Source organism: Girardinichthys multiradiatus, chromosome Y (assembly GCF_021462225.1).
Source record: "Girardinichthys multiradiatus isolate DD_20200921_A chromosome Y, DD_fGirMul_XY1, whole genome shotgun sequence".
Taxonomy (NCBI): domain Eukaryota; kingdom Metazoa; phylum Chordata; class Actinopteri; order Cyprinodontiformes; family Goodeidae; genus Girardinichthys; species Girardinichthys multiradiatus.
This window is the reverse complement of record NC_061818.1, coordinates 6,214,917-6,232,741: the sequence shown is the minus strand read 5'-3', so window position 1 is coordinate 6,232,741 and position 17,825 is coordinate 6,214,917. Positions and strand designations below refer to the sequence as shown.

The window sequence follows — 17,825 nt, the reverse complement described above, 5'->3', positions numbered from 1 at the left end:
GAGAGTGGTTATTTCAAATGTCCTATTAGAGATTGTAATTTGGTGGTTATACAGTAAGCAACCTAACACTAACTCCCTGCTGGAATGCTATAGCAGTGTTTTAAAACAATGCCAGCGTCTCTGAGCTGTCAGGGTTAGGAATCTAGAAATATCTGAAGGTTCAACCTGGGACTCCAAGGAGACAAACTGAAAATCTGCTCAGGATGTGTTCCATTTCTAGCTTGACCTGCAGCCATAACAGGAGTAGGTAAATTGGATGATTTCTGCAGCCTTGCTGGTGAGTTTATGGGGTCTGCTGGCCTCTCTGAAAATGTTATTCATCATCCACCACAATTTTTACTGAATACAATGAAGGATTTTAACCTCAGAAAGAAACTGTAGACTGCTTATCCCGTTCTACACAGTATTAGCAAGGGTCTTTCGGTCTAAGCTGATGTTCAGGTGCACACCTGAATATCAGCTCCGCTTCCTCTTCCAAGATTTTAATGGCTGTGGTTGAGATTTATTTTCCCTCCTATAGTATATCCCTCACCTCATTGAGCTTGGTTACATTCAGAAGCTTCCAGAAACTTCAGCACCAGCTGCCTGTACTGTGACCTATGTCCATCTCATATATACCACTGCAGATCCATTAGAGAACCTCTGTAAGTAGCATAACTGAGCGATATTCAAAGGCACAGAAGAAGGAACAGTTCCTTGTGGTGCTGCTGTGTTATGGGTCACATCAGATATGTTGCTCTCCAGCTTCACATTCCACAGTCAAGCTAATCCGCAGTTCAGAAGGCAAACAGAAGCCTGCTCTTTATGTCTGTTTCTTAGAAAAGAAGACTTAATTAGTTGAAAGCCCAGAATTTCTTTTCAAAGCCATTCAATCTGTACCAGTTATCCTGATGCCACAACCATTCCACGTTGAAAGGAACATTAACCATCCTGCACGAAGTATTTACTAAGTCAATCTGGGCAAGTTAGTTTTTTTAGAGAACTAAACTTATTGAGAGCCAGGAATTGCTCTCACCAATGGGATGGCCAGGCCTCTTGTCCCAAGCAGTGAAGAGGGCCGGGTTGTGCCAGTCACTCCCACCATGAGGTAGCAAAGGTCATGTCGTGCCTTCGCAGATAGTCTAGATTTTTATCCCCAGGATTTGTGACCATAATAAAAGGAAGTAGTTTCACAACTAAAGTCAAAGTTTTGAAGCAAACTATCTTTTTACCTTGAGCATAAGATTCTCAGGCTATAAATGCACATCACTGGAATCTAAACTTTCTGACTGTGTTGAAGGTCCACTGCTACAAGGTTAGTCTGTACTGGAAAGATAAAAGTTTGTGTGCTCAGTCCATTGTAAATGTTATCATTCAATTTGCAGATGGAACCACAGTGGTGGGAACAATACCTTTTCCTACCAGCATCCTAATAGTGATAGCAGAGATAACCTCTGCAGAAGTAGAGCACTTAAATAGTTGACATTATTGCTGGTGTTTTAATCCCTGTGTGTGTGTGTTTAAATCATTTCCAAATTCCAGTCCAATCGGTTATTTTTGTCCCCACACTAAGATGTTATATATCCCAGAAAATCATTTTCTTGTTTTATTGTTTGCTATTTAGCATAAAATGAAAAAACAATAAATTGATTTGCTTTGATTAATTCATTTAGACAAATGCTGAATATAAAGTTATGATAAAAAGAAAGTACCCCTCTCCCCCTTACGTTTTATAGTATTTAACAGCTTTCTAGTGTTGACTTTGATTTTTACAAACCTTTATATTTGAATGTATTTTTTAATAAACAATGGCATGTTAAAGTAGCTCGTTTCCTTTCTACCATGACAAGCATCCATGGTTACAATATTCGAAACCACCTCTAGGGGGTAGCATCGTACCGAACATGTGACCGACCGAACCGGAAGATAACCGTGCAGAGAAAGAACAGAGGCTGGTAACGGAGAGATGGCAGCCGCGGCTGTGGCTGAGTTTCAAAGAGCTCGGTCTCTTATTGGAACTGACCGGAACGCTTCCATCGATATTTTACACTCTATAGGTAAATGGAACGGACACTCCCGGGCAGTAGGGATAGATCCATTTGATGTTTCGAAGTTGAATCTATACTTTTGTCCATCTGCCGTAAGCTGTTTGGTTAGCAGCTAAGCTAAACGAGTTACCTCAGTGCAGACCGTCATCCTTTCTGCACCGTTTGGACAGTGAGTCAGCAGCAGCTGGCTACCCGGTTAGCAGCATACCGGCTAGCTTTGTGCAGAAGCTAACGCTAGCTAGCCGGTCTCGTTGAATTGGCTGGAAATTAGCTGGCACCTGGCTAGTTAGGTTAGCTGACAGCTAATGTTGTTTAGCAGCTGGTTCTCCCGTTTCTATCAGATGGCAGGGCCGTCAAGGAAATTACAAACATTCCTCGTCAGCCTTCTAGGATCACATTAACAAGTGACTTTCAAGTTTTGTTTGTGTATAATAGTGTAATGTGTGTGGCTTATTATCTCGTTTCTGGTTACAGTTTTCTTGCCTAATTTGGCTCCTGTGGTACTTCGCAGTTTTGTTAGCCGTCTGGCTCTTTGCCATATATCCCAGTCAGTCCAGAATAGAATGCTTTCATTTTACACTGGTGTATTACAAATCTAACCCGGCGTTGGGACACATTGGTGTTTTATGTTGAAACAGAACACATTATGCCATTGCTGTGTTCATGTATGTTTATGTGTGTGTGTGTGTTTTAGTGAAACGGGACATCCAGGACAGCGATGAGGAAGCGGTTCGTGTTAAGGAGCAGAGCATCTTGGAGCTGGGCGGGCTGCTGGCGAAGACCGGGCAAGCAGCAGGTAACCGGAGCATGCTGGTCATATTCCAAAACACTTTCCTATATAGTCACGCCGAGGAAGTAAGATCAGCATAACGGCTTTGTTAAATACCTGGCTTATTCTGTTTGGCTGTTTTGATTACAGTTCAACCAGAACACCAGGTGTTTAGTTTCAGTTTGCCCAAAACGATTAGAATTCAGCGTTTTAGTTTAGTTACGTCAACACAAATAAACACAATGAGACGAACTCTCAGAATGGTGTAAAAATAGGCGTACATGATTCCAAGAATTTGGCTTTTCAGAGGCATTCTCTGGACGATGTGCCCGTAATGTTACACACTACATAACAGTCGCATTCATTAACTCATCCTTCCACAAAGCAGCCTGGGAAAGTATAGAATTTGTATTCATCCAGTAAGGAAATAGAGAATAGTTTTAAAACATATTTGGATTTGCAGGTGTTGTCCTGTCCCATTATCTACAATTTGTAGTCATTTTTCAGTCAGTTCATCCATCCATGTATCTGTTCATCTTCCATCCATCTGTCAGCCTGTTTGAAATCTATCTGTCAATCTGATCATACACCCATCTGTCCATCTATTTACCAAGTCACCCATTCATCTGTCCGTCTGTCCATTTGTTTGTCATCCATCTGCCCGCCCTTCTGTCTGTCTATCAATTAATTTGTCCATTTGCTTGTTATCCATCCATCCTGACAAGACTTCTGTAAGATTTGCCTAAAAAGAACATAGAACCTGCAAAATATGTGTAGGAACCCATGTAGACATGTAACTCACTAATTACACCATTGTGACAGAGTTTTTCGTTGCTAATTGTCTTTCCAGAGCTCGGAGGCCTCCTGAAGTATGTGCGCCCTTTCCTCAACTCCATCTCCAAGGCAAAAGCAGCCCGGCTGGTCCGCTCCCTGTTGGACTTGTTCCTGGATATGGAAGCAGCCACAGGTCAGGAGGTAGAGCTTTGTCTGGAGTGCATTGAGTGGGCCAAGGCTGAGAAGAGGACCTTCCTCCGACAGGCACTCGAGGTGAGGCTTGGTGCTCTCCTACTCCAGCTGATTTGTTTAGATACATAATTATAGGTCTTTTTATTATGTTCTTGGTCCCTTATTTTACGTGTTGGAATTATGCAAAACCAAAATGTTACAATTGAGCAAACTTCAGGAATGAAATCATCACACAGGTTGCATGTTTTTATTGCTGTTTCAAACATTAATTCTAAAATGTTAGCTCAAAATTTGGAGAAGGCTGTTCTCTAATTTGATTTACTTAGAAAAGGCTCAACTCTGAAAAGTCTTATGCCTACCAGTCTACTTAGTCAAACATTAATCATAAAACTGACATAACAATCACAGCAGCCAGTGACAACCATTTTTAACACTCTGAGGTTGTTTTTATGCCAAACACCTGACATAAAGTGCAACTACCAATAAGATTTCTTTTAAACTCAAATTATGTAGCTTTGGATGAGAATGCTCCCACTGAAACTATAACCAAAAAGGCACCACAGGAAAAACAGCGTTTCTTCAGTCACAGTTTTTTTTATCCACAAACCGAAGAGATCAAAGCATTCAAGTTTACAAAATTACGTTCTCTTCTCACTACCTTTCACTAGATAAATAGTAAAAAGCTTAAGCAGCACTTTGCATTTAACACCGACATCACAAACCTGAATTTGCAGGAATTAACGGGAGATCTGTGCGTGTTTTTTTTCTCCTAATAGGAGCCTCAAAGTCTGGGGTCATAATAGATTAAGCAACCGTTTGATCTATTATATTAAGTTTCTTAGTAGAAAAGGAAGGATTCTCGCTCATCACAGTGCACCTCTAGAACATAAAGAAGTTTACTGTGAATTTTAGCGTACGATTACATGATTGGGCCCACCAGTGATGCTCTTCGTTGCTTGGCAATGAGGATTTCTGTGTTGATTCTGAGCTGGTCACACTTTGTTGCTCAGGGAAATGGTATCTTCTACAGCCTGCGTTTTGTGATGCTTGGTTAGCTTATGCAAACAAACTTTGTGTCCTCTTTTATGGTGTAAAACGATGGGTCCCTGTTCGCATCACGGGGCATCATCGTCACTTACTTTAAGGATTGTTCATAGACAGGACTCCCATGGCTTTTTCTCCTCTATCTTGGATTTTTTTTTTTTTCACAGAGTCCCATAACCCACTATAAAGGGATCTGTGAACCACTTTAGGGTTCACAGATCTACTACTTCAGAAAGATTGCCTTAGGCAACATGATCCTTACCATAACTATGATATTTTAAAAAGGCTGCCAGCATTTCCAAATCCAGCATGTTCCATAACAAACAGATGTCAAATGCTGAAAAGGATAAAACAGAGCAATTATGCTGTAATGTGTTCATCCTTTCTGTTTTCTGGTGAAAGTCCTGATTTTTCTGGGTCTTAATAAACTGCAAACATGTGTCAACAAAATAGTTTCCTTTTAAAATATCTTTGTACATTTCTGAGTTTTAAGCGTCCACTCTGAGGAGTGTTGTTGCTGGTGTGATGTGGTAGCGCTGGTGTGATGCATTCTGGGATCCCAAAGAAAATATGGTTTTTGAGGGCCAGGTTAATGCCAGAATGTACAGTAGTTGTGCATTAATAACTAAAGCGAGTACGTTGTAGCAACAGCATGGTGGTACTACTGTTTACATCTGTGAATTACTCTTTCTACTGTCAGTTTTATTTAAACAGAAGGCATTGAACTGAATTTTCTGAAGACATCACCAAGTTTTAAGGTGACCTCTCAACAAAACACAGATAAAAATTAATTTCATCTCCTCACTCCTCAGGCTCGACTTATCTCTCTCTATTTCGACACAAAGTGCTACCAGGAAGCTCTACAACTTGGTGAGTACCACATCAGTCTGTGTTGTTTGACACCTTTAGTATATATTTAGAGGACAAAGGAAAACCTGTGTATAAAGTTTAAGGCACAAACTTGCTCCTAAGCTTTGAGTCTGAAATTCCGAATCCCTTTTCTGTCAGGTCCTTATTTCAGGAAAGAGTCACTTTAGAAAAGACAAATCTGACCTCCGTGTTTTGCTTCTGGTTCTCTCATGGTCTACAGGCTCCCAGTTGCTACAGGAGCTCAAGAAGATGGATGACAAGGCCCTGCTGGTGGAGGTTCAGCTGCTGGAGAGCAAGACGTACCACGCGCTCAGTAACCTGCCAAAGGCCCGTGCTGCCCTCACCTCTGCCAGGACAACTGCCAATGCCATCTACTGCCCACCCAAACTCCAAGCAGCTTTAGACATGCAGTCAGGTACTCTGTGAAACACCTACAAAGTTTCTAATGGAACAGGCATTTGCTGTCAATTAAATAGCCTAATATGTATATTTTTGTCTTGATTCCAGGGATCATTCATGCAGCAGAGGAGAAAGACTGGAAGACGGCGTATTCGTACTTTTATGAGGCCTTTGAGGGCTACGACTCGATTGACAGCCCCCGAGCCATCACAGCACTCAAATACATGCTGCTCTGCAAAATCATGCTCAATGCGTGAGTGCTACTCCTCATAGCAGAGGGAATATAACTTCCTCAAATATAATGACTTTTCATCTGTTATATAACTCTAATGAAAGCCTGAGACTAGGTTTTACTGGAAAAGAAAATGTATTCTAAATAATGTGTCTTTTCTTTTAGCCCAGAGGACGTCCAGGCCCTTGTCAGTGGCAAGCTGGCTCTGAGGTACGCTGGCAGACAGGTAGGACTCATTTCAAAGAGTTTATTTAACAATTTAAACATTCATAAAAACCTTTTCCCAACTGTTTTTACAGTGTTTGAAGGGGTTTTATGTATGTACACCCTTCCCTTGTAGCACTGGGTGTATCATTATGGTGGTTGTCCTGCTGGAAGGTGAATGCCACCCCAGTTTTAACTCTTTTTCAGCCTCTAAATGGTTTTCTTCCAGCTTTGCCCTGAATTTAGCTCCATTCATTTTCCCCAACATCCTCGACCAGGTTCCGTGTCACTGCTGCAGGAAAAGCATCCCAACAGCATGATGCTGCCACCACCAAGACTGAGAGTGATGTGCAGTGATTAATGTTACACAGTGTGTTGAATGTACGCCAAAAAGCTTAATTCTGGTGTGATCTGACCAGAGCATATTTTTCCAGGACTTTAACAGTGTATTTATTCTCACCGCGCTTCCATGAAGACCAGGTTCATGGCGTGCCTAGCTCATACTTGTCCTGTCAGCAAAGCGGCTCTCTGAGATGTCCATAGTTGATGAATGTTCTCTAGCAAACCTGTTGAGGCTTGACAGACCAGCTTGATTTATACGTAAATGAAACAAGTGAACTCTGCCTTCTGATTAAGTGATTTCTGAAGGGAATCAACTGCGTTGGATTTTATTTCAGGATGTAAGGGTAAAAGATGCTCAGTGCAAATTCATATGGCTTTCAGATTAAAAATGAATATGAATTTCCTTTCACTTCCTAATTTTTACCCAGGTGTGTGTTGGTCTGTCACAAACTCAACAAAACACATTGGAATTAGTGTTTGTTCTGTGACAAAATATGAATATGTTTGGAGAACGATGTAACATGCCTTGATTAAAAGATATTTCACTCATACGTCTTTCTTTCATGGTTTGTTTTGTGAATTCTATCTAGAAGTTGGACTTGCTTTGCTGCGGTGTGTGCTGCTGTTTGTTTTGTTCCAGCTTTGTGTGTAAATTGCTTTCCTTTTTCCCAACAGACAGACTCCCTGAAATGTGTGGCACAAGCCAGTAAGAACCGGTCGCTTGCAGACTTTGAACAGGTTCGTTTTTAGAAGCTTTTCTCAGACTTTCCTGTTTTTTTAACAGTGGAAAAATGGAATCTGAATTGATTATTGCTGTTATGATTCCCCTTGTTTCTGACAATGTTTTTCTCCTTTAAGGCACTAACAGAGTACAAAGCAGAGTTAAGGGATGACCCCATCATCAGCACCCACCTGACAAAGCTGTATGACAACCTGCTCGAGCAGAACCTCATCAGGGTCATTGAGCCTTTCTCCAGGGTGCAGGTACTCATTTCCACCTAAACCAGACGGCACAGTTAAAACATGTATATTTACACCTTCTAATATATTTATTATTGCCAAGCTTCTGAGTTTTGTCTTCTCTCTAACAGATTACACATGTCTCCTCACTTATCAAACTCCCTAAGGTAACCTTTGGTCCTGCTGGCCAGTACTAGTGTTTAGGTTTCCATCTCCAGATATCTGTCTGGTTTATGTAGTTCTTGTGGTTTTGGCTGAGATGTGACTACAATAAGATGGTTTGCCTTGCAGGGAGACGTAGAGAGGAAATTATCTCAGATGATTCTGGATCAGAAGTTTCATGGTATGATTTTCTTCTTCTAATTGAATTATACTCCATGCTCCAAGAAGTTTCAGGCTTTTTCTGTTGCAGAAATTTCTCTCAGGTTTAATGAACCTCCTCTCACTGTTTCCAATCACGCTGTGTTCCCTCCTGCCTGGCAGGTATTTTGGACCAAGGTGAAGGTGTGCTGATCGTCTTCGATGAGCCAGTGGTGGACAAGACATATGAGGCAGCTCTGGAGACCATTCAGAATATGAGCAAAGTGGTCGACTCACTTTACAACAAAGCAAAGAAACTTACATAAGGTCAGCCCCTGGACTCATTGTATCTTTGTGCATGGCAAAAGTATTTACACCCTTTGGACTTCTTTACATTTTGTCATGTTGCAACCCCTACCTATTAAAACGGTTACAGTTAGGAAACTGAAAAGTTTGGCCTTGATAGTATTTAGGCCCCTTTACTTCCTAAAGAAAATCCATCATAACAAATAACCTTCAATTGGTAATTTATGAAAATAATCTTAGTATGAATCCAGTTGTTCTGTGAAGGCATCAGAGGGTTTGTTAGAGACATTAGTGAACAAACAGCATCACGAAGATGACAAAGGAACAAAGCAGACAGGTCAGAAACCTGTAAGAAGTCCTGCTTACAGTTGGCCCTGAGCCATGTAGGAGAGAGACACAGCATGCAGGAGAAGGTGCTCTGGTCAGACGAGACTGAAATTAGATTTTTTTTTCATCTTAATGCAACAAATTGTGACTGAACAAACACTGCCATTCCCAGGGTGAAACATGGTTTTGGCAGCATTATGTTACGGGGAGGCCTTTTTTAAGCAGGGACAGGAAAGCTTTTTAGAGGTAATGGGATCATGGACAGAACGTAATACAGGACAGAAAACATAGAAGAGAGTATGTGGCTATACTTCGAAATATATGTTGCGATATTCAAAGCTCAGCTTCCTAATCTCTGTATTAATGTGCAACCCTATTGTGGTGAACCATGACTCAGACCCTGATCCTTCTTAAAAACAAACCTTAGAGCTGTCCTCCCACGTAATCCAACCAAAGAAGGGACTTTTAGCCTGTCTAGCTCTAAAAGAAAGCTTATGCACTTTGGCTCCTCACTCTGAAAGCCATAGATTAGCCTGGCAAGCAGACCACCGATAAGAAATATTTTGGGAACGATGCCTAGCCATGTGACCTATGATCTGACCACACAGAGAGATACCTATGATAACTGACCAGACCACAGAATTATCAGCTGCTAAACTGCAAAAAACAACTAAACTCACATATGAACTTAAAACGAGACATCAGACCAGTGTTCTCTGAGCAGAGCTTAGAAGAGCTGGTCTTTAAACTGACTTTACGTTACGTTAGTGCAAGAATTATTTACAGACTGGTGTCAACAAATAAATACAGCACAATGTTTCCAGGGAAACAAATCAACAGATATTTATAGCAAATGTATATTCCATTTTCAGGATGATGTCGGCCAAAGCCTAGAAGACAGCCACAAAGAGATCTGAATAGAAGCCATTTATACAAATCAACCAAATTACCGTAAATTCCGGACTAAGGAGCGCACCTGATTAAAGGCCGCATGCTCTAATTTTAGAAAGAAAACCAATTTTGTACTTGTACAGGCCGCACCGATGTTAAGCCGTGGGTGTCCCACGTATTATGATTTGCACAGAAAGATATTACAGGTGAGGATTTTTTTACTTTTAATTTAATCCATATGGTATATAAACAAATGCATATTGCAAATGCTTTTTTTTGAACAGTGGCTGTAACTCGGCCTTTAAATATACGTACGTTATCAGTAACACACAGATTTCGTTGCTAATGCTTTTTTACTGAACAGTGCACGAACAACATTCCAGTATCTCCTAACTGATATACACTGCAGCCTGCCAGGTCAAAAGTCATTGATCGCCTTCTTCATCTTCTTCCTGCGCACTGAAACCATCAAAGTCCTGTTCTTCAGTGTCCGAATTGAAAGAAAGACTTGAACAGCCTCAGGATCTCGTCACTCACTTCAGCCTCTTCGTTGTCGTTCTCACTTGAGCGCACCCGGTTCCCTTAATCACGCAGCAGTCCAGCCTTTCGAAACCCGTTAGTGATTTTCCATGTTGATGAGGGTGAATATAAATTTACAATACCGGTAATTGAATTGTGAAAGTACTCGTGATTTATCGCACAAGTTCATTGGACCTCTTTGAACTACTCATCAATTTGATTGGTCTACTGTTACCAGGCAGACTGTTTTGGGCGGCATGAAAAAAAAACATGCATTAGCCGCACCGTTGTAGAGGCCACAGTGTTCAAAGTGTGTGAAAAAGGTAGCGGCTTATAATCCAGAATTTACGGTACTCCTCCTCTATTGACAGGAGCAGCCATGACAAAGTTCCTTATTGCACCGGTTGTCCGTTATTGATAAAGACCAAAGTAAATATTTTAGAATGCCATGTATCATTTCCTTCAGCTTTTACAGTTACAACCTAATTCATGTTGGTCCGTTGCATATAATTCCAGTAAAATACATTGAACTTTGTGAAATGGTTCAAAATGTGTGTGAACATTTCAAGGTGTATGAATAGTTTTGGAAGACACTTTAAAGAAACACCTACCCGTATGTTGTTGGGAAGAAAGGGTGTTTACTTAGCTAAATATCCTGCCTTTTATTGTCGTTCGGCTCTTAGTAAAGTGACATTAGGAGCCTGCTAGCTTGTTAAGTGCCCTGGTTAAGCAAGTCTGCAGCTGCTTATTCTGCCAACAGACACACCAAGTCTTTCTTTGAAAACATCATGTATCACTTGGTGGATCACATCTGGTATCCATGCTATGTCTGACTGTTTTTTTACTTCGAAATTGTTGGAACGGACAACTTGGTCATCCTACACAGCTGACTGACGGCTCACAACAGCAGCTCCAATGACTTGTTGGAACTAAAGGAAAAAAGTTGATACATTTAAAATATTTTTATCAAGTTTTAATGCTTTAGCTTTTAACACTAGACAGATATATTTAGAAAGCAACTAAAGGTATTGTCACCTTTTAATAAATAAGGATCTTGTTTCATGTACACAATTGGAAGAGTTTTACCAACAATAAATCAATAAATTGCATGTCTTTGTCTCCTCAGTGAGAAGATCTGTCTGTCCTGTCAGGAGTGATTTGGGCCAGTCAGTTCTTCGTTCTCCCACCTCAATCTGGGAGGGACGGCAGGGGGGAGGAGGATGAGAAAATTACTAACATTCAACCTAGCAACCAAACCAACCAGTTGTCCAGATAAAGATAACACCCCCCACACACAGAAGAAGAATCAGACAGGGTGGACTCGGCAACCCTTACTCTTCTATCAGCCCTCTTTTGTCCCTGCTTCTTCTCACTCTCTTCCTTCTTTATCTGATTGGAGTTGATCAGGCACACAGTGCTCCTCCTAGTGGACCACTCGCAGCACTGCATTTTTCTCCTCTCCCACGGCTGGTTTCTACTGTATGTAAAAATTGGACAAGCCTGACTTTTTTCTTTCTACCCCAGTTTATGTCTGTGCTGGCCATCAGGGAATCTTGTAAAATAACAATAGAGGATAAATATACAGTACCTATAAATACATGTATGATAAACAATGAGGAAAAAAAATCAATCTCAGAGTGGGGGAAATGGCACTTGGTTTGTCTGTATCTGTTTTTCTTTGCCGACCGGCGCTGAAACTGAATGTTTGCATTTTTCTATAGTTGTGGAACACCAACTACAGGCCAGCCGATAAGTTTCTGAATCTGCAGGGCATCAGAGCAAACCCCTACCTTTTATTTCAAGAGTCTGACCCCCCCTTCCCTGTACTTATCTGACTGGTGTCGCTCATAATGGGACTGTGGATAACACAGGGAACCGCTCTTCTGTCAACTCAGCACCACAGAACTTCTTCCCCTCCCTTGTAATACCACTACCTGTTTGTATATAAAATTTCCAATTTCCAAGCCCCTCTGTTCACTCTGCCCATCCTTACTTTTTTTGTTTTTTATAATGTGTAAGAACAAAGTGAACCTTGCCGCTTAAAGCTTGGATGCTCCTTCTAAGAATTTGTCTGGTTCTGAGGGAGTCCATTGGGCAGAAAAGGGCAGGCTTTGCTGGTGAAAATTGAGCTGTAAATTTTTTGGGAACTGAATTTTGCAAAGATTTATGGGTTCACCATGTATGACTTAGAAAGAGACAAATGCTAATAAAAAAAAAGGAAACCCGCAAGTTGTGTCAATTTAAGATACTCCAAGGATACTATGTTTTTAACTTGATCTCTAGTTTTAACTACTATTGTTTTGCATCTCGTGTTCTGAGGCGCTAAGAGCCCCGCAGGTACTCATCTTGTTTTCATTTACTAAAGGTGTCTGAATCAGTGATAACTGTAGCTCAACTAATTAAAAAAACTGATTCCAAAGTTAGATGTGGCAAAATGTGTCGGAAAATCCTGAATGTGTTCTACTCTCCATAAATTGATTAAAAAGCACCTGATTCTGGGGATTTTAACTCTTTAACATTTAACTAAAGTTTAACACCTGCAGAGGTGCAGATGGCGTGGCAACCATGGTAACGCTATGTTTACTGTAAGCATCTGTGAGAGGTAGACACTGGAGATGTAAAAACAGAATAAGTAGAATGAAGAAAATCTATATAATATATTACCTACAAAAATCTTGAATTGGTAAAAATGTTCCAGACCAATAAGGGGAAAATTAGACAAAAAAAGCGGTATCATCGGAAGGAAAAAATCCTAAAATTCTATAATAAATAAAAACTCAAGTTTGTTAAACCTTGAACTTAAAAGCATCCAGTTGTTAATCTCCTTAAGCTGCTCACATTTTTGATATTGAAACATAACTAGTACTCTGAACTCGGGACATTTCACCAACAAATAAACCGCCTTTCTTCACACACGACTATAAATCATTTAAACTGCAACAAAACACTAACATTGAAACAACTATGGTAAAACGTAAACACCCAGTGACGGAATATACAGTGGCCCACTTCCATTAACGCAGCCAAATGAAATTTATTTTTAACACATTTCTTTCTGGTTTTTAGTTTTCTAAAGACATTTTTTAAAGCACATTTAACCTTAAACCTAATCTAATCATCATGTTTGGTGTATGAAATTTTAAACGTTCACTGTAGTTTACATGTATGATGAAACTCTTTGGACCCAAAGAGTCTATTATAGTCAGTAATAATGTGACATTAAACCACATTGGCTTAATAAGTTACCAGAATCAACTGAAGCCGACAGTTTAAAAAAAAAGTTCAAATCCTTATTAACCTTTACTTCCATAGACAGAAATGCAGTGAGAACACTGCCTGTTCTATTCCAGATGAAACCATGAAGGACAATGTATCACATTTGTTTTCACTATAGAAGCGAGGAGAAAGGAATATTTTTGCCTGCATTTTACAAATTGTAATGATTGCTGTATATAGTAAAAAAATGCTTGATTCTGCTTTCCTGTGAATAACTAAAGTAGTTGAATAACCACTGCTTCTGAGAACTGCTTTCCATCTGTATTACATGGAGTTGACCAGCTTCTGCCACCTATGAACCGGTGTTCCAGCCCAGGATGGTTCCACAGGCGCAGCTCTTTGTCGTTTCTCAGGAATGGCATGTTTGATGTCAACCCCACAGGTTTTTGGTCCGGGGATTGGTCTGGCCTCTCATTGACGTTAGTCTTGCTGGCCTGGAACCAAGATGTTGCTCTCTTTTGTTTATGCCGTTGTTGTTAGTAACACCCATTTCAGGGGCGTTTCCTCCTTCGTCATAAGATAGCATGACCTCTTCAAGTATTTTGAGGTATTTGAACTGATCCCATGATACCCGATATGTGATAAGTAGGCCTAACACTATATTATAAGAACCCCCCTGTGTCACCAGGTTTTACAGTGTACAGTGGCTGTAGTCGGTGTTTGGATGGAGGAATAACTTCTCCTTTGGCCAGTCACTGTTCTTTGGCACATTCTATGTTCCTCATTGCATATTTCCAACAGCGGGTCTTAGTGGGGTCTTCGTCCTGTAGCTTGCCTGCATATAGACATGTTCTAGTTGTTCCAGCACCCACAGGTAATACTAGACAATCTTACATCACCCTCTTTGCTGTTTTAGCTGCTCTTTGGTTTATTTAAATAGTAAATTTCCATTTTCTGCAACATCTTTCAGGTTTAGATTTCCATTTAAAAGCATTTCATGTTTCAGCTGATCATGTTCTGCACATTATTTTTCCCATTTCTAAACTTTAATCACAGCACGCTGTTCTTCTGAACGTCGGGAACGACTCGGATCTTCGGAGAGGAATGGACTTGTACCATCATGTAGAGCCTTTGCTGCCTTATTCTTTAAATAAAACCACCTGTTTGACACGTTTGTCCACCTCACAGACTCATCACTATGATTTTGAAGACGTCCCCTTCAATTAATGATTCGGTTCCACAGAATGGGCAGCAGATATGTCACGGCTTTCTTTCTATTACTTTACTAGATCTGTTAGTAAATCATTTGAAGAAATACAGTTTCTACCAAAGACAGTGATTTATCCATCAGGGATGATGGGTGACTGTGTAGAACATGGGTCTGCAACCTTTACAATCCAAAGAGCCCGTTCTGCCTTCAGTCCTGCCAAATAAAACTTTAGAATTGCAAATGCTACATGACCTTTTGATAAAAGACAACTCATAATCTTTGATAAATGTCTAATATTGGACATTTGCTGTAAACAATCACAGTTTTAGTTATATTTTTAGGTTTGAATTTCCAGAACAAACCTTAGCAAAAAAAAAAAAGGATGGATTGTGATGCTATTTGTGGGGAGTTATGTAAAAAAACAACACAGTGTCCCAACTTAATGAGAGGAAAAATAATATAAAAAATAACGGCTGTGAGAATTCCATTTTTCTAACTGCTAAAACCAGCATTTGTTATATCTATAATTAAAAACAGTTGTTCTTTTAATCCTTTTTAGCCAAAAGGTATTGAGAGCCACTGTGGGTTGCAGACCCCTGGTGTAGAACCAGAGTGCAGAAAGAGATCATGCAGTACAAGGGGTTGGGTGGGAGAAGCTCTCTGAACAACTGGGTCTTCAAAGGTTTCTTGAAGATGGATAAGGGTACATGTTCTGGTAGCGCTTGGTACGTCATTCCAACATCGTGGAACGACACATGAAAAGAGTCTGGATTGTTTTGTAGGCACTGCTAGCTGGCAATCCATCGGTGACCGGAGTGACTGAGTTGTGCCATAAGTCTTTGCGAGAGCATTCAGGTAGGCTATAACATCAGTGACTTGAATTTGATGTGAGCAGCTATTGTAGAAGATAAGCGAACAGAGGGCTGAGGTCTACTCTTTTAGGCAGATGAACAGCAGATGCACTACCACGTTCTGGACCATCTGCAGAGGTTTCACAGCACCAGTTAGAAGGACGCTGCAGTAGATCACCATAGACTGCAGCAGGAGCTGAGTGGATGTTGTTTATTACATTTTCGAATGGTATTAAATGATCAGCTAATTCATTTCTGCATAGTTGCATTGACAGCAGAGTAAAGCTGCTGAAATCCCTTTAATTAGACTGGCTGCTATATGGGGGACAAGTAGATTTAAAGTTTAGCTATGGTTGCCTCCTAAGGTAAGTGGGCGGATGTACAGGGTTCCTACACAGTCTGAAAAAATATTAATTCCTTCTTCCATCCCATCTTCCTTCCTTGCTTTTTTCATTATTTTACTCTGCCTTTTGCTTGTATCTACTTATTATTTTCTTCTGTTTCTTTCTGTTTTCTTCCATTCTTTCTTTGGTTTGTTCCTTCCTTCCACCCCTCTTGTTTGGTCATCCCTTCCTTCTTCCTCTCCTTTTTACTTCTTTTCTTTTTTCCTATATTCATTCTTTTCTTTGTTTCTTTTTCTTCAGTCCATTTCTTTTTTCCTTCATTTAATCTGTCATTCCTTGCTTTATTTCTTCATTGGATTCTGTCATTTCTTCCTTCTCTCCATTGTTCTGTCCATACTTTTTCCAATTCTTTTTGTTGTCCTATATCTGGTTTTTCTAGGTTCTGCATATAAAGCCTGACCACTGTAGAAACATCAGCCATAAATTCATAATTAGCTTTGTATTTACATGAAAACAGATCAAATGCCTGAGAGCTCTGGGATCTTGAGTCTGGAAAATTAAGGATTTTTAACTTGAAATATATGTAGGAAACCTAGATGTTTAGAATATTTCAAATGAAAAAACTGTTTTGTTTTGATACTCGTGAATGTCTAGGTGAGAAGTTCAGCTTCAGTAAAGACTCCAGGATGTATCTGTAGGATCTACGTCTGCTTATAGATTCATGTTGCCACCAGGCCAATGCCTGCTTAAAATTAGCAGTAGGCAAAAGCAACAACGTTATGACATGAAGGGCAGCAAAGAAGAAATTTCTTTTCACTAATAAAGACTAATGGAGAGAAGAAGAAAAGTAAAGTTATCTTCTTTCCATTTATTTGTGGCATTTAGAAAAACCTTTCATCTGCAGATGAAAAGGTAAGAGCTGCCAGCATTCTACCCAAGAACATTGCTGTGGACAATCCAGGAATCATGGATTGATCCAGAATTATGAGCTCTGTCTAACAAACAACACTGACAAAGCAACTGAAAGGTCAGGACTTTCACATTTTAAACTTCTTGCCATGAAATCATCCCAGACGGTAACAGCGACACCTAGTGGTAGTTTTGCATCATTGAGCTGACAAGCCTCGAGACTTTTACATAGGAGATTGAAGAACTTTCAGAGTTCTCAGTCTTTTATTTAACACATTTTGAAAGAATGTGTTTTTTGAGAAAAAACCTGCAAAAAAAACAGAGACTAATGAAGTCTTTAGATGGACGGATACAGAGTGGAATATCTTTGGTAAATTGGCTTTTCTTTTGTATAAGATGTTTCACCTCTTATCCAAAGTTCTGGATGATTAAGATTAGAATGTGACGGGGGATAAAGTCGGTAGTCAATCGTTTTTGAGACTTTATTTTCCTTTTTCACTTTATCCATTCCTGGAAAACACTCGGGTTCCATTCTGTTTTAGATAGATAGTTATCAGAAAAGGTTTCCTCTGCCTTCTGAGCATATTTTACATTTCACATATTCCCCCCAGCAGTACCTAGTGCTAGTTTTGCATCTGAATGAGAAGCAGCACCTTCAGGCCAGTGTTCAAGAAATCGTTATCCGAACATCATTATGTATGTAAACCTTTGCCTCACTGAAGTTCTTCAAGGCAGGGTTTGAATACACAGTTCCTTGCAAAAGTATTCACACTCAGTGATTTTTCTCACAATGTATTGTCACAAATTTCAATGTATTTTATTTGGACGTCTGTGACAGCCTATAATTGTGAAGGGAAAGACAAATAGGAAGAAATTGGCATTTGGGTTTTGATTTTTTTTTTTTTAACAAAAAAACATCTGTAAAGTGTGGCATTAATTTATCTTCAACCTACTTAGTCAATACTTTGTAGAACCACATTTTACTACAATTATTTTGCAGCAGTAAGCATTCTTCAGCAGGACTGCATGATGTAGCCACCACTGGTTTTAACCATAAGGAGGTGTGTTTAGGGTCATGTGCAGTTTTAGTTTTCCATCACAGATTGCATTTTACATCTCTGCCAAAAAGTTGAAGTTTG

The 17,825-nt window shown here is 40.0% G+C and overlaps 1 protein-coding gene across 2 annotated transcripts; it reads left to right on the top strand.

The window, feature by feature from the left end:
• The first annotated feature begins 1,878 nt into the window (after positions 1-1,878).
• LOC124864360 (26S proteasome non-ATPase regulatory subunit 11A-like) lies at positions 1,879-12,385 on the top strand. Of its 2 annotated transcripts, XR_007037294.1 has the most exons (14): positions 1,879-2,036; positions 2,722-2,823; positions 3,647-3,843; positions 5,619-5,676; positions 5,897-6,091; positions 6,184-6,328; positions 6,473-6,533; positions 7,529-7,591; positions 7,712-7,837; positions 7,945-7,980; positions 8,105-8,156; positions 8,297-8,440; positions 9,619-9,843; positions 11,283-12,385. XR_007037294.1 is itself a non-coding variant. In XM_047359127.1 (13 exons), the coding sequence occupies exons 1-12, from the start codon at positions 1,946-1,948 to the stop codon at positions 8,437-8,439; spliced, it is 1,269 nt and encodes a 422-aa protein (XP_047215083.1). In that variant the 5' UTR covers positions 1,879-1,945; the 3' UTR covers position 8,440; positions 11,283-12,385. The 2 variants fall into 2 exon arrangements, 1 of the variants encoding a protein (XP_047215083.1); XM_047359127.1 differs by lacking the exon at positions 9,619-9,843.
• The last annotated feature ends 5,440 nt before the right edge of the window (positions 12,386-17,825 follow it).

Coding starts and splice junctions, on each gene's coding strand:
- LOC124864360 (XM_047359127.1), top strand. CDS start 1,946: ATGGCAGCCGCGGCTGTGGCTGAGTTTCAAAGAGCTCGGTCTCTTATT. Junction 2,824..3,646: donor GAAGACCGGGCAAGCAGCAG/GTAACCGGAGCA, acceptor TTGTCTTTCCAG/AGCTCGGAGGCCTCCTGAAG. Junction 7,838..7,944: donor AGCCTTTCTCCAGGGTGCAG/GTACTCATTTCC, acceptor TCTCTCTAACAG/ATTACACATGTCTCCTCACT.